Raw genomic sequence first — 15,303 nt, forward strand, 5'->3', positions numbered from 1 at the left:
GTCTAGCACACATATCAGCATCTATCTGATCAGGAGCTACAAATTCAAGTTATGTGCAGCTTCTCCTTCAAAGCCCTGTTGTTTAAAATATGCCAGCACCAAAACTCCATATTCAGGTTTTATTACATTTGTTAGGACCCTGACCTTGGTTTTAGAAAGTCTACGTTGGAAGAGGACTCCATCAGGACTCCATCAGAACCCATGAACTATTTATAGATTTATAGTTTAGGACAGTTTTTGTGTCCCTTTTTACCAAAGTGCATCTTTTATTTTATTTTATTTATTTTATTTATTTATTTTTTATAAATTTATTGATTTATTTTATTTATTTTTGGCTGTGTTGGGTCTTCATTTCTGTGCGAGGGCTTTCTCTAGTTGCGATGAGCGGGGGCCACTCTACATCGCGGTGCGTGGGCCTCTCACTGTCGCGGCCTCTCTTGTTGCGGAGCACAGGCTCCAGACGCGCAGGCTCAGCAGTTGTGGCTCACAGGCCCAGTTGATTCGCGGCATGTGGGATCCTCCCAGACCAGGGCCCGAACCCGTGTCCCCTGCACCGGCAGGCAGACTCTCAACCACTGTGCCACCAGGGAAGCCCCAAAGTACATCTTTTAATTTCTTCAGATACATACCAGAGATCTCAACTGTAAGTTGTTTGGTTTGGTTAGCGCCATTGTTGGACTAAGAGATATGTAGCTAATCCAATTTTTGGTTCTAGTGTTAACTGTTCTATGATGCTACATTGTATTTTCTTTAAGGCTTTTCTAAATAAATCAGTGTTTTACCTTTCAGAGCACTGAGATCAAAAAACGTTCAAATGACTTCAGTCAAAGCCTATGGACTCTGGGTAGTTAATAGAATCCGAAGCGCTATACTTATTCTTGTTCTGATGGAATATATTTCTTTCATTTGGATAGTGGTATTGCAGAAGAACATTTGGAATTCCAGAAAAAAAATTTTTTTCTGGAATATTTGATATAAATTATAATGTAAGTTATCTAATGGGAACATTTAAAGGAGTTTGTGGTATTTATTTTGTTCTGGACAGTTTTTCTAGTTTATTTATTTTTGGCTGCGTTGGGTCTTCTTTGCTGCATGCAGGCTTTCTCTAGTTGTGCCGAGCGGGGGCTACTCTTTGTTGCGGTGCACGGGCTCCTTGTTGCCGTGGCTTCTCTTGTTGCGGAGCTCGGGCTCTAGGCACACGGGCTTCAGTAGTCGTGCCACGCGGGCTCAGTAGTTGTGGCACACGGGCTTAGTTGCTCCGCGGCATGTGGGGTCTTCCCGGACCAGGACTCGAACCCGTGTCCCCTGCGTTGGCAGGCGGATTCTTAACCACTGCCACCAGGGAAGCCCTGGACAGTTAGTTTTAATCTTGGAAAACAGTTAGATCCCCTGAGGTGGTGTACATTTTAACATCATCATGTAAAGACAGAGGTTCAGAACTCTAAAGTACGCTCTAGGAACTTCCCTGGTGGTCCAGCGGTTAAGACTCTGTGCTCCCAATGCAAGGGGCCCGGGTTCGATCCCTGGTCAGGGAACTAGATCCTTCATGCATGCCGCAACTAAGATCCCATGTGCCACAGCTAAGATCCCGTGTGCTGCAACTAAGACCCGGCACAGCCAAGTTAATTAATTAATTAATTAATGAAAAAAAAATAAGGTACACTCTAATTCAGGGGTCCCCAACCCCCAGGGCACACAGCAGGAGGTGAGTGGCAGGCAAGCAAGGGAAGCTTCATCTGCCGCTCCCCATTGGTCTCATTACTGCCTGAACCATTCCCCCCACCCTGGTCTGTGGAAAAATTGTCTTCCATGAAACCAGTCCCTGGTGCCAAAGAGGTTGGGGATCGCTGCTCTAATTCATTGGTTCAGAAGTTACATTGTATCTAGCACCATCCAATAGGACTTTCTGTGATGATAGAAATATTCCATATCTGTGAAATCCAGTGTGGTAGCCACTATCCACATGTGGTTATTGAGTACTTGAAGATGGCTGGCTAGTGAGACTGAGAAAGTGAACTTTTAATTTTAATTAATTTAAATTTAAATAGGGACTTCCCTGGAGGTCCAGTGGTTAAGACTTCGAGCTCCCAATGCAGGGGGCACAGGTTCGATCCCTGTCAGGGAACTAAGATACTGTATGCCGCATGGCATGGCCAAAAAAAAAAAAGAAATTTAAATAATCACATGTGGCTAGTGGCTACTGTTTTTGGACAGTGCAGTATTTTATTAGACATCTAATACTATCAATAATACATTCTGCATCTGTCCTAGTCCTTAAAACTTAGTTCAGAGCTCTTACAACTATACCATACCCCATTATTAACTAACATCTTAACATAAAAGAGCTGAATTATATAGGAATCTGTATCTTTTAAATTGTGTGGATCCAGATGTATATTCAGTTGGCACCAGAGCTTCATGTAAGAAAATGTTCTGTGTTCACAGTCTAGTTATCCTTTCCTATTGACATATATTTTAAATATAACGGCTTTAGTGAGATATAATTCATATACTGTATAATTCACCTATTTAAAGTATATAATTCAATAATGTTTAGTATAGTGAGTAATGTAACCATTACCACAATAAATTTTAGAACATTTTCATCACCCCAAAAAGTAACTCCATAGTTATTGGCAGTGACTCCCCATTTTCCCCTTACTCTTCAGTCCTAGGCACCACCAGTCTACTTTCTGTCCAATGAATTTGCCTTTTTTGCATATTTCATATAAATAGAATCATGCAATGTGTGATCTTCTGTGACTGACTTCTTTCACTTAGCATAATGTTTATAAGGTTCATCCATGTTATAGCATGTATCAAATGTCATTCCTTTTTATTACCAAATAATAATCCATTGTATGGACATACACATTTTATTTATCCATTCATCAGTTGATGGACATTTCTGTTGTTTCCACTTTTTGGCTATTATGAATAATGCTGCTGTGAACATTTATGTATGTGTTTTTGTGTGGGCATATGTTTTCATTTCTATTAGGTATATACTTAAGTGTGAAATTGCTGCATTATGATATCACTATGTTTAATTTTTTGAGGAACTGCCAGACTGTTTTCCAAAGTGGCTGCACCATTTTACATTCCCACAAGCAGTACAGTAGTTCCCCCTTATCCGCGGGAGATACGTTCCAAGATCCCCAGTGGATGCCTGAAACTACATACCACATTCTGTATTTTTCCTGTGCATACATAGCTATGATAAAGTTTAATTTATAAATTAGGTGCAGTAAGAGATTAACAACTAATAATAAAATAGAAGAATTAAACGATATACTGTAATAAAAAGTATGTGAGTGCTGTCTGTCTCTCTCAAAATTTTTTATTGTACAAATTTAGTGCCTTTTCCATTTTCACTAAGCACTTACCATGCACTGTGACCGTAACTTTTGCAGTTTCTGAGGTGTGACAGCAAAACTAGTACGAATCTCTTTTTCCTTCTTCCTAATTTCACGGATAGAAGATTCTTAATGTAGATATTAGCAAACCTCAGCATATGATTTTTTTCTTTCCTTATTAAGTCAAGAACTTTCACCATTTCACTTAAAGGAAGCGCTTTATGGCTTTTCTTTGGCTTATCCGAATTGCTCGCATCACTATTCTTGCCCTTTGGGGCCATTATTAAGTAAAATAAGGGTGACTTGAATACAAGCACTGCAATACCTTGACAGTCAATCTGATAACAGAGGGTGGGATACGCTGGACAAAAGGATGACATTTTCTGGGTGGGACAGATCACGGTACTCAGAATGGTGCACAATTCAAAACTTAGGAATTGTTTATTTCTGGAATTTTCCATTTAATATTTTCAGACCTCGGTTGACCATGGGTAACTGAAACCATGGAAAGCAAAACCATGAATAAGGAGGGACAACAGTATATGAGGGTCTCAATTTCTCTACATCTTTATCTGCACTTGTTATTATCTGTCTTTTTTATTATTGCCATCATTTTGGGTGTGAAGTGGTATCTCATTGTGACTTTGATTTACATTCCCCTTATGGCTAGTGCTACTTATAGATTTTGCACCTGTCATTAAACATTTTAATCTTCAGATTTCATTACTGCTTTTTTATTGACATTTACTTAGTATGAATTTACTTTAAAGTTTCACATCTCCTTTTAACAAGGAACCTATTTTTAAGTTGTGAAATTTGCATGGGATTGGGATCTTGGATTAAGAGAATAGTTCTCATTAGAAAAATAGTCCTGTAGTTACCCAGGTGTAATTCCAGTGGGCTAGCTAAAATATATTATGTTCATGGAGTTAACACTTTGGATGTGTTTTATCAATTCTGATGTGGTAATCTCCATACTTATATACAATAAAAGAATATACTCAAAAGTAGAAATACAAATATTTTTGAGTGTCTGTTGATGGGCAGGAAAGGGTTGATATTTCAGAAAATATTCTGATAGTTAAATAATTCTTGAAGATGCTTTGAATTTTATATACCCTGGATTCTTCTCTGTCTTGTGTTTTTCTCTTGAAAAGGCTATAGAATACATTGTTTTGCTTTTTCTTGCCAGTTATCCCTTTCCTTTGATATCCTTTTTCTGCTGCTTTTGAAGGACATCTTTTCGGATAAGCAAGCTAAATTAATGCAAGGAGTTAGAACACAGCTTTGATGAGGCTAAGGTCATAGATTTGCAGATTTCTGTGTAGAATGTCAGGATACCTTTGATTGTAACTGAAGAGGTTTTTCTCATTCGGGGTGAGTCCTTAAATCAATCCAAAGCATAGTTGCCGGCATTTTTGACTAGTTAATGTGTGAACTGTATATTTTTATGTATTTAAAAATGCATGTAGCTTATACAAAATCTTGGGGTTTTAGACTACAAGGAACCTTTGGAAATCACCTAGTCTTAACCTCTAACTTTGTAAATGAGGAACTGAGGTCCATAGAGGAGACATAAACTGCCTAAGAATATGGTTAGTTATGTAGTTTATGTACAGTGAGTACTTGGACAGTGTTCAATGAATAAATATATATCAGTTGATGACAGAGCTGAGACTAGATGCTGGGTCTCTTGACTCATAGCCTGATGTATTTCCCTCCATATTATGTCACTTTCCAGGTAGTACATGAAGATCTTGCTAGTTGTCCCTGTAGAAGTCCAAGAGAAAACAGATGCATAACCCAAGCTTCTCTTCTAACATTGTCTTTGGAATATTTACAGCTGAAGGCAGGTACAACCTCTACACAACGGATGGCAAATATATCTTCAAGGAAAGAGAATCATTTGATGGCCGAAACATTTTGAAGGTCAGTATGAAGCAGAGTGAATTGGAAACCTTTGGCATGTGTCCTAAAATAAGGGAGGACAATAAGTGGTTCTCCTTTTAACAGTAAAGTATATTTTTCTCATATTTCCCATGAGGATTATTGATTGAAAGGCCTGTTAAAATTTTTTTTCATTGTCCTAAAAGAGAAATCTTTTTTGACTTGTTAAAAGGCTGTTGGTATCTCTTAGAGTTCTTGAAACTGATGATTTAAGAAACAAGTATAGTGACTATTTGGATCCATAGGAATAAGTTGATTTTAACCTTGTGAGTCTTGCTCTGTATTTTACCTCTGGAGGACTGAGTGTGCATTTTTTTAAGTGAAAAAGAATAGTTTGTCTTGTTCTAGTAGATTTTTCTCTTCACCCACAAAGTCGCTCTCCAAAGTTCCTGTATAATCTATTTTTACTCAGGAACAGCCCATGTGCTAAAGACTTGGTGGTCCATTTCTGACTGTTGAGGATTTGCTTCTGAGCGTTAAATTAACCTATGAAATTTAAATAAAAAGGGTTCTTTAGGATTGCATTTATCTTTCTCCCACAGACCACATTCTGTAGCATCCACAGTTTATACCCTATCAGGTTAACATACCATTGTGCCTCTGCGCAAAGAGAAACATAAGTTGATACCAAAGGAGAGGTTTTTAAATTTTTTTCTAGATTTTTTTTTTTTTTAAATGACTACATTTATTTATTTATTTTTTGGCTGTGTTGGGTCTTCGTTTCTGTGCGAGGGCTTTCTCTAGTTGTGGCAAGCGGGGGCCACTCTTCATTGCGGTGCGCGGGCTTCTCACTATCGCGGCCTCTCTTCGTTGCGGAGCACAGGCTGCAGACGCGCAGGCTCAGTAGCTGTGGCTCACGGGCCCAGTTGCTCTGCGGCATGTGGGATCTTCCCAGACCAGGGCTCGAACCCGTGTCCCCTGCATTGGCAGGCAGATTCTCAACCACTGCGCCACCAGGGAAGCCCAAGAGAGGTTTTTGATTCTTCATTTTACTTGTTCTATAATGATGTAGGTCATACATTTTCAAGGCCATGGGTGTTTTTTGGAGCTGGGAGGGAGAGTATGTATATAATAACTTCAGAATAAGCTCTAGCTTTAAAAATGTTTTTTCTTTTTCCTTCCTTCCTCCATTCCCTTATCTTATCACTTGACAGTTTTCTTGCCAAATGCCTAATATGACCTCATTGTGTATAATTAATGACTTCACTCTTCAGCAGCTGCAAGCTTCTCACTGCAGAGCCCAACAGGGCAATGACAGCATTCACTTAGGCAGGCATTCCTGCCTTGTGGGGAAGGGGCTTTGCAGTGCATTGTTGATTCCTTCTTTTACTTGATACCTTTTCTCTCTTTGAGTAAGTTTCTTGTCTTCAAAGTAGCTATTGTAGCTTCTGTTTGAGTGGCAAGCTGCTAATGAATTCAGTTGCAGTTTACTTATTTTCCCAGGCCACAGCTTCATTGTATGACTCTTTCTCCTCCTCTAGCTCATTTCCTGGGGCTTTTTAAATAATAGCATTAATTACTTTGCTTTTTTGTTATTGTTAATTTGATTAAGAAAAAAACTAGACGAATGGGGGAAGAAATCTGTTGGAATGACTCAAGCCAACTTGGTTCCTTTGAAATTAGAATTAAAGCCCAAAAGGTATGTTGATGCAAGTGGAGTGTGAGGTGCTTTGACATCTATAAGAGGGAGGTAACAGCAGGGAGCCTGAGAAGTTGCTGTATGAACAGTATGGATCTCTCATTTAATATTTAATTTCTCTCATTCTGGAAAGTCAGTTTTCCATTTAAAGATGCTCGGCTTGGAAATCTTCCTAACCCACCCCAGTGATGACACAGCTGTAGCTCCCTCTAGTGTTGATGAAAACTTGCTATAGTAGTTGTACCTTTACTGTTAATGCCTAATCGGAGTTTTAGAGCTGGGCCCAGCTAGGTACTTGGAAACTGTTTAATCCAGTTCCTCATTTTACTCTCTAAGGGAGTGAGATCCAATATGGTTAAAGTGTTTTGCCAAAGATTAACGCTAGATAGTAGCAGAGTCTGAATTAGAACAAAAAGATTCAAAGCTCACAAGTTAGCAATGTTCCTCCTCTCTTCCATAAAGATGCTCAGTGTTTAGGTAGAGATCAGTAGATATTTGAAACTGGGCCTATCTGAATTGTGAAAATATCTGACTAGACATAAATGTTGGGGCAATGGGTGTGCCAGTTAGTCTAAAACTGGCTAATTAAGAATTAGACTTTTGAGTTGAATATAATACGAACACCAACAGAAATACTTATTGACTGTATACCATCTGTCAGACTATGTGCCCTGTAGATAAAAGTCATTATGATACAGTCCTTACCTTCCAGGAGCTTCCTGTCTTTGAGAGATACAGACGGTTAATAGGTAATTACAGTATAAAATGATGGGGGCAAATTATGAGATGGAGGGGAAGTACCTTTGAACACAGGTAGTTGTAACAAAGTATCTTTTAATAGAATTTCCAATATATTACTTTTTTTTTTATAAACTTATTTATTTATTTTTGGCTGCATTGGGTTTCATTGTGGTGCACGGGCTTCTCATTGCAGTGGCTTCTCTTGTTGTAGAGCACAGGCTCTAGGTGTGCGGGCTTCAGTAGTTGTGACACGTGGGCTCTAGAGCACAGCCTCAGTAGTCGTGGCGCACAGGCTTAGTTGCTCCGCAGCATGTGGGATCTTCCCGGACCAGGGCTCAAACCCGTGTCCCCTGCATTGGCAGGCGGATTCTTAACCACTGTGCCACCAGGGAAGTCCCCCCAGTATATTACTTTTTAATCATTATTTCCAGAAAATATAATCTTTCACTTACATTTAATCAAAGGAATTAACTTTTCTTTGAGAATAAAGATAAAATGTGGCATCCAACAACTAGCCCCCAAACACACAAGCGGTAATAACTGTATTTATGAAGTAGCTATAGCAGCCCACTTTTTGGAATTACAAGACAAGTCTTTCTCAACTAGAACATTAGAACCCATGGACCCTGAATCTCTTGAAAAAAAAAAAAAGATTTAAAAAACTGATGGATTATACATAGTTTTTGTACCAGATATAATTATTATGTTTAGAAAGGGAAAAAAATCACTTTCATTAACAAGATAGGAACTGACTTGGAATAAACAGAAAGGTTAACTGCATTGGTTGTTAAGGATCCCAAGCATATGTGTACAGCATATTAACAGCTACATAGGTCAAGGATCAGGAATGCTGGTGATGGGAAGCAGCCTTGGAAAAAAATCAACTTCATCTGCTATTCAAAGAGAAACAAAACGAGAATGCAAGTCATTGCTCATTGCTGTAAGAATTTAATGAGTAACAGCCAATTGCTATTCTACTCCATGAAGAGAATTGGTCCTTTTGGCTTGGTGTAGTATTATGTGTTTTGGATGCCTTAATAAGAAAAAAAAAAACTCCAACTCTTGGAGGTAGAAGCCACATTTTTCTTTTGTATAGCTCTTTTGAGAGTTGTTGCAGCTGTTACAGACTAGTATCTGGTTATTCCTAGTTAAAATAAGAATTTTCTTACCCTAAGAAAGACTTTGAAAGAAGAACTGACGACTAAAGAATCATTCCATGTGTTTTTCAAACCAGAAAAGGAATATATTTAGTAATAGCATTTTTTTATGGAAGACTGACAGATAGCTCTGAAAGGAGGATATACAAGTGAAGAAGACCTAGGCCAAATTAATAGGATAGTGTCCTGTCAGAGGGTTTCCATTTCTCATCTAAGAGATAGGAGCAAAGATGTAGTTTGTCTATAATGCAGTGATAAACTTGTAAATGGAGAAATCATGCTGATCTAAAGACGTGATGCAGGAAATAACTGCTCCCTCACCAGCTAAAAGTAGAATGGTCATTAACTGCCAGTTTCTGGAGAGAGAAGTGGTCTTAATGGCAGTCTGTTTGGGGGACTTATGAAATGGCCTTATGCAATCGAATCAGTATTCCAAGACTGTGCTCTCAGCAGATTGAATAGGGGTACAGTACTAACTGTTTAAAAGCATAGCTTCTAACTGCAAAGTGAAGAGGAGACATTAGAGCCCTAGGTTGTACTCACCAGAGATGATTTGTTACAAATAAAGACACAATAATATATTTGGGAAGGAATAGACAGTACTATAGGTCCAAAATCAAAGGGCATTGTGAAAGTACCATTTCTTTAGATACTTAAAAATCCTGGAACAAAGTGATGCCGGGAAGACTGGACAGCTTCATGTAAAAGAATGAAATTAGAACACTTCCTAACACCATACACAAAAATAAACTCAAAATGGATTAAAGACCTAAATGTAAGGCCAGACACTATAAAACTCTTAGAGGAAAACATAGGAAGAACCCTCTGACATAAATCACAGCAAGATCCTTTTTGACCCAACTCCTAGAGAAATGGAAATAAAAACAAAAATAAACAAATGGGACATAATGAAACTTAAAAGCTTTTGTACAGCAAAGGAAACCATAAATAAGACAAAAAGACAACCCTCAGAATGGGAGAAAATATTTGCAAATGAAGCAACTGACAAAGGATTAATCTCCAAAATTTATAAGCAGCTCATGCAGCTCAATATCAAAAAAACAAACAATCCAATCCAAAGATGGGCAGAAGACCTAAATAGACATTTCTCCAAAGAAGATATACAGATTGCCAACAAACACATGAAAGGATGCTCAACATCACTAATCATTAGAGAAATGCAAATCAAAACTACGATGAGGTATCACCTCACACCAGTCAGAATGGCCATCATCAAAAAATCTACAAACAATAAATGCTGGAGAGGGTGTGGAGAAAAGAGAACCCTCTTGCACTGTTGGTGGGAATGTAAATTGATACAGCCACTATGGAGAACAGTATGGAATTTCCTTAAAAAACTAAAAATAGAACTACCATACGACCCAGCAATCCCATTACTGGGCATATACCCTGAGAAAACCATAATTCAAAAAGAGTCATGTACTGCAGTGTTCATTGTGGCTCTATTTACAATAGCCAGGACATGGAAGCAACCTAAGTGTCCATCAACAGATGAATGGATAAAGAAGATGTGGCACATATATACAATGGAATATTACTCAGCCATAAAAAAGAAATGAAATTGAGCTATTTGTAGTGAGGTGGATGGACCTAGAGTCTGTCATACAGATTGAAGTAAGTCAGAAAGAGAAAAACAAATACCATATGCTAACACATATATATGGAATCTAAAAAAAAAAAAGGTTCTGAAGAACCTAGGGGCAGGACAGGAATAAAGACGCAGACATAGAGAATGGACTTGAGGACACGGGGAGGGGGAAGGGTAAGCTGGGACGAAGTGAGAGAGTGGCATGGACATATATACACTACCAAATGTAAAATAGATAGCTAGTGGAAAGCAGTTGCATAGCACCAGGAGATCAACTCTGTGCTTTGTGACCACCTAGAGGGGTGGGATAAGGAGGGTGGGAGGGAGACGCAAGAGGGAGGGAATATGGGGATATATGTATATGTATAGCTGATTCACTTTGTTATACGGTAGAAATTAACACAACATTGTAAAGCAATTATACTCCAATAAAGATGCTTAAAAAAAAAATCCTGGAACATATAAACCAAGTAAAAAAAGAGATGAATTTTTTTTCCTTTTATATATAAGAATACTTAAATTTAGAGAAAGAGGGAATTGGCAGTATTTAACTATATTAATATTTAATAGTACTTTGTCTGAAAATATGTTTTAAATCTAGCTAGGTACATTGAGACTTTTCTTGAAAGATGTAAATGAGAGTAACTCAAGTATTTCATTCATTTTTGCTTTTGCTCCATCGCTGCCTCTTAAAGTTCTTTAAAAGGACAGTTAGAATGAATGCATTTAAATGAGAGCTTTATTTAGTTTTCTTTACTTAGAGAAGTTTCTATAAAGGAAGCTGTTTAAAAATACATACTATTTATTCTCTTTGGTAAAAGTTCATAAAACGTATATGTACTTTTAAGCGAATAATCATAAAGTGAACACTGTAACTACTACCAAGGTCAAAAAGCAGAATGTGCCTCACATGTCCTTCCCTGGCCAACTCTGTGGTCTATTTGTCCTAAGGTAACAAAGGCACAATTAAGTTCTTTTTTTTTTTTTTTTAAATTTATTTATTTATTTATGGCTGTGTTGGGTCCTCGTTTCTGTGCGAGGGCTTTCTCCAGTTGCGGCAAGTGGGGGCCACTCTTCATCGCGGTGCGCGGGCCTCTCACTATCGCGGCCTCTCCTGTTGCGGAGCACAGGCTCCAGACGCGCAGGCTCAGCAATTGTGGCTTAGGGACCTAGTTGCTCCGCGGCATGTGGGATCCCCCCAGGCCAGGGCTCGAACCCGTGTCCCCTGCATTGGCAGGCAGATTCTCAACCACTGCGCCACCAGGGAAGCCCTAAGTTCTTAAATACTCTTAGTGAAGAGGCTTGTTTTCAATGATTACTTGTTTCAGAGTATTAGAAGAATATTGAAAAGATGAATTCATTTTTATTTTTTCAAGGGAAGAGAGATTAGATTGAGAACTTGGTAGTAATTTTGTTTAAAAAGATATTAATGACTACAGAGGAAGACTAGCATTTAGAAAGTATGTTATTTCTAAGGAAGAAAATATTGTGTTTTTTATTATCCAATTCAGTATTAAGCCACATTACATACTGTTCTTGAAAATTACTTCTTAGTCACATGGCTCTTCTTTAGAATTTTTTTTTTTCAAAACTCACCTTTCGCAGAAAGCCTTTCCTTGAAAATCTATCACTAAATGTTCCATTGCACTATTATATCAGTGTGAATAACAGCAAATTGAATGTAGAAAAAAGTTGCTATGTCTCATTACCACCGTAGCTATGGTGTCATTTTTACTACCTGATATTTCTATGACTTGAAATTTTTTTTTTTTTTGGCCGCCCTGCACGGCTTGTGGGATCTTAGTTCCCTGATCAGGGGATCGAACCTGGGCCCCGGCAGTGAAAGTGCCGAGTCCCAACCACTGGACTGCCAGGGAATTCCCGAAATTTTAATTTAAGTAAAATCACTAAGCAGGTGTCACTTTCTCTTTAAGCTATTTATGCTTATACACTGTTGACATTTATTAACTTCACTTGGGCATACTAATATTTTGTAAGAGCTTTTATTCACAGCATTGGAAGCAATCACATCATTCTTGACAATCATGTAAAATAGGCAGCTTGTTAGAGGAGCAAATGTACAACTTTCTGGAGAATTTACTTGGAAAATAAAAGCAAGATGTTGTGGAAAAGGCTTCTGTAAGAAGAGAGTTCATAGAAATAACATATATACTCACATATGTATATATTAATTAAGGATTGGAAGATAAAGCTAAGGAAATCTCTGGCAAAGTGGAGAGATAGAAAATAGGGAAAAGTCTGACAAAGAGGATCCTCAGGCAGTGCAAAAATGAACTGTTAGGGTTCTGAAAGCAGAAAACAGACCTTGGAGTCTTGAACTTGGATGAAAGAGCCTCTGGACTGGTAGTGTTCCCAGGTACTTGGCAATAGTAAAGAAAAATCCTTTCTGGAAAAAGTTCTATCACTCTCTGCCTAAAAATATTCTTCTAAGGAACTTTTGCCCCCAAAACAGCCAATACACAAAAATAACTAGGCATATGAGGAAACCACTCACCATAAGCAAACAGACATCCAGAACTCATAAAGACATGAAATACTAGAATTATCAGACTTAGGCTAAAAACAACTTTTTTATCAGGTAATTGGGAACTATTGCAAAGAAAAAGTGATGTAGCAGTTTTGAAAAGAACCAAGTAGAAATGCTAGAACTGTAAAAAGGCAATAACTGAACTTAATAGCTCAGTGGATGGATTTAGCAGCAAATTAGCAAATTAGATAGAGCTGCAGAGGGAAGTAGTGAAGTGGAAATTGCCAGAAGAAATTATCCAACATGTTGCATGGGCAGAGGGGAGAGGTAAAAATTACAGATGAGAGAAAAAGAGACATATAGGATAGAGTGAGAAGATCTAATATACATTTAATTGGAGTCCCAGAAGGAGAGGAGAGAGAGAATGGGCCAGAGCTGATGAAAGACATCAACCTACAGATTAAAGAAGCCAAATGAATTCCAAACAGTTTTGTTGAGTGAGCCTATATTGCACTTTTCTTCCCTACAACTTGTGACTGAATCATGGACAACATTAACTAAACTACTTAGGCCCCAGCACTTTTTAAAATGAATGTCCAGAGTTTGTTGGCAGTATCCACATTACAAAGAACAAAAACCAGGAAATCAGTGAAAGAATGCTTTTCTTAAAGTAGGTTATGAAGAAAAAAGAAAGAAGGGTAAAAAGGTATCCAGGAATTCTCTTTACTATTTTTGTAACTTTTCTGAAAGACTGAAACTACATCAATGTAAAAAATTATAAAAAAAAAGAAGATGGAAAGACAGACATGCTCTTGGGAGGGGAATAGGACACTAACCATTTGTTATGGTTGTGGGTTTTTTTTTTTTTAATAACCATCTTCCAGAAAAGTTTGTTGAAGTCTTGCCTATGTTCTGTTCCAGCATTTAGGATAGATGTAACTTCTGTTAATTCCTGATCTTACTACAAAATTTGGCCCATTTGATTTCAAGGGGTATAAGAATTTAATGTAAGGAACAACTTCCTGATTAGGATGTTTCATATTGAGCAAACTACTAATAAGGTAGCTGCATCTTTCACTAGAATGTTTTTTGTTTTGTTTTATTTAAGAAAATAGAGTCCATTTCTCTTTAAAGCCATTCTTCCCACCAACATCCTTCTCAAACTATTCCATTTAATTCCATGAAACCTATCTGTCAGCTCTGTCATTACACTGAAACCGCACTGTAAAAAGGCACCAATAGCCCCCTTTTGTCCAGAGCCTTAACCTACTTTAATTTTTTCCCAGTAACCACATTGAGAGTTGTAAGCCCTTTTCTCTTTCAAATGTTGTCTTCTCTTGGCTTCAGTGGCAGTTGGCTCTCCTGGTTTTTTTCCTTTTTCTGGTTCTACTTTTTTTTTTTTTTTTAATTCACTGCCTTGTATGACTACTTCCTAAAGTTTTATCCTTATCTTTCTGTTTTTCTTTTACTGCAATCTTGTTCTATCCAAATCCTACTCATTCTTCAAAGTCCAATACAGGTGTTACCTCCTCCATAATGGTAAGGACCATCCCAGTCTATGGCATGCTTCCACCTCTTAATGCCTTCCCTCCTCTCCTTACTTTGTGCAGACACCATTCACGTGCCTCTCAGTGCTTAGCAATGTCTCTTGTGCCTGGCAAGCATTTGGGAAGCTTTTTCTGGATTGGCTAAAACTGTTTTCCGTAGAAATCAGAAATCTATAAATTTCTATAGAATCTTCCTTTGGCAGAAGAAAAGAAAAAGATTTTGTTTGACAAAGGGGATATTTTTTGCCCCTTACTTGAAATTGTAACTCTCAGAGCAGGGTCCTGCAAGCTGTGGTCTAAGGACCAAATTTGGCCTATCCCCTGTTTTGTTGTATGGACCTCAAACTATGAATGGTGTTTATATTTTTTTAATGGTTGAAAAAAAGTAAAAGAAGAATAATTTATAACATGTAAAAATTATATGAAATTCAAATATCAGGGTCTCTAAATAAAATTTTATTGGAACACAGCTGTCCTCATTTGTTTATGCACTGATTGCTTTTGCGCCACAGTGCCAAAGTTAAGTAGTTGTGATGAACAATGTATGACCACCTGACCCTTTATGGAAAAAGTTTGCTGACCACTGTCTTAAAGGTTACTGTTTAGTTCAATTTTTTTTTATTTCACCCAGTGCCCTTTCTGCTTTATGATTAGATATGATGCTTGTATTTAATAGACCTTCAAGATATATTATTTATGTCATAAATATTTAGTTAACGGCAGTCAGTCCTATTGAATTTTCATTTACTTAACTCTTTTCTAGCAAATGTTTCTTTTTAAAAATTAGTTTACTAAATTCAAGAAAAGAGAGCCCCAAGT

The 15,303-nt window shown here is 37.7% G+C and overlaps 1 protein-coding gene across 2 annotated transcripts in view; it reads left to right on the forward strand.

The window, feature by feature from the left end:
- The window catches only part of ASCC1 (activating signal cointegrator 1 complex subunit 1), a 97,296-nt gene that overhangs the window by 64,041 nt on the left and 17,952 nt on the right, over positions 1–15,303 (forward strand). For both annotated transcript variants that reach the window (XM_007167705.2, XM_007167707.3), the window contains exon 9: positions 5,200–5,285. In XM_007167705.2, coding sequence (XP_007167767.2) covers positions 5,200–5,285 — 86 coding nt within the window. The remainder of the gene's footprint in view (positions 1–5,199; positions 5,286–15,303) is intronic.

Source organism: Balaenoptera acutorostrata, chromosome 16 (genome assembly GCF_949987535.1).
Source record: "Balaenoptera acutorostrata chromosome 16, mBalAcu1.1, whole genome shotgun sequence".
Classification (NCBI taxonomy): Eukaryota; Metazoa; Chordata; class Mammalia; order Artiodactyla; family Balaenopteridae; genus Balaenoptera; species Balaenoptera acutorostrata.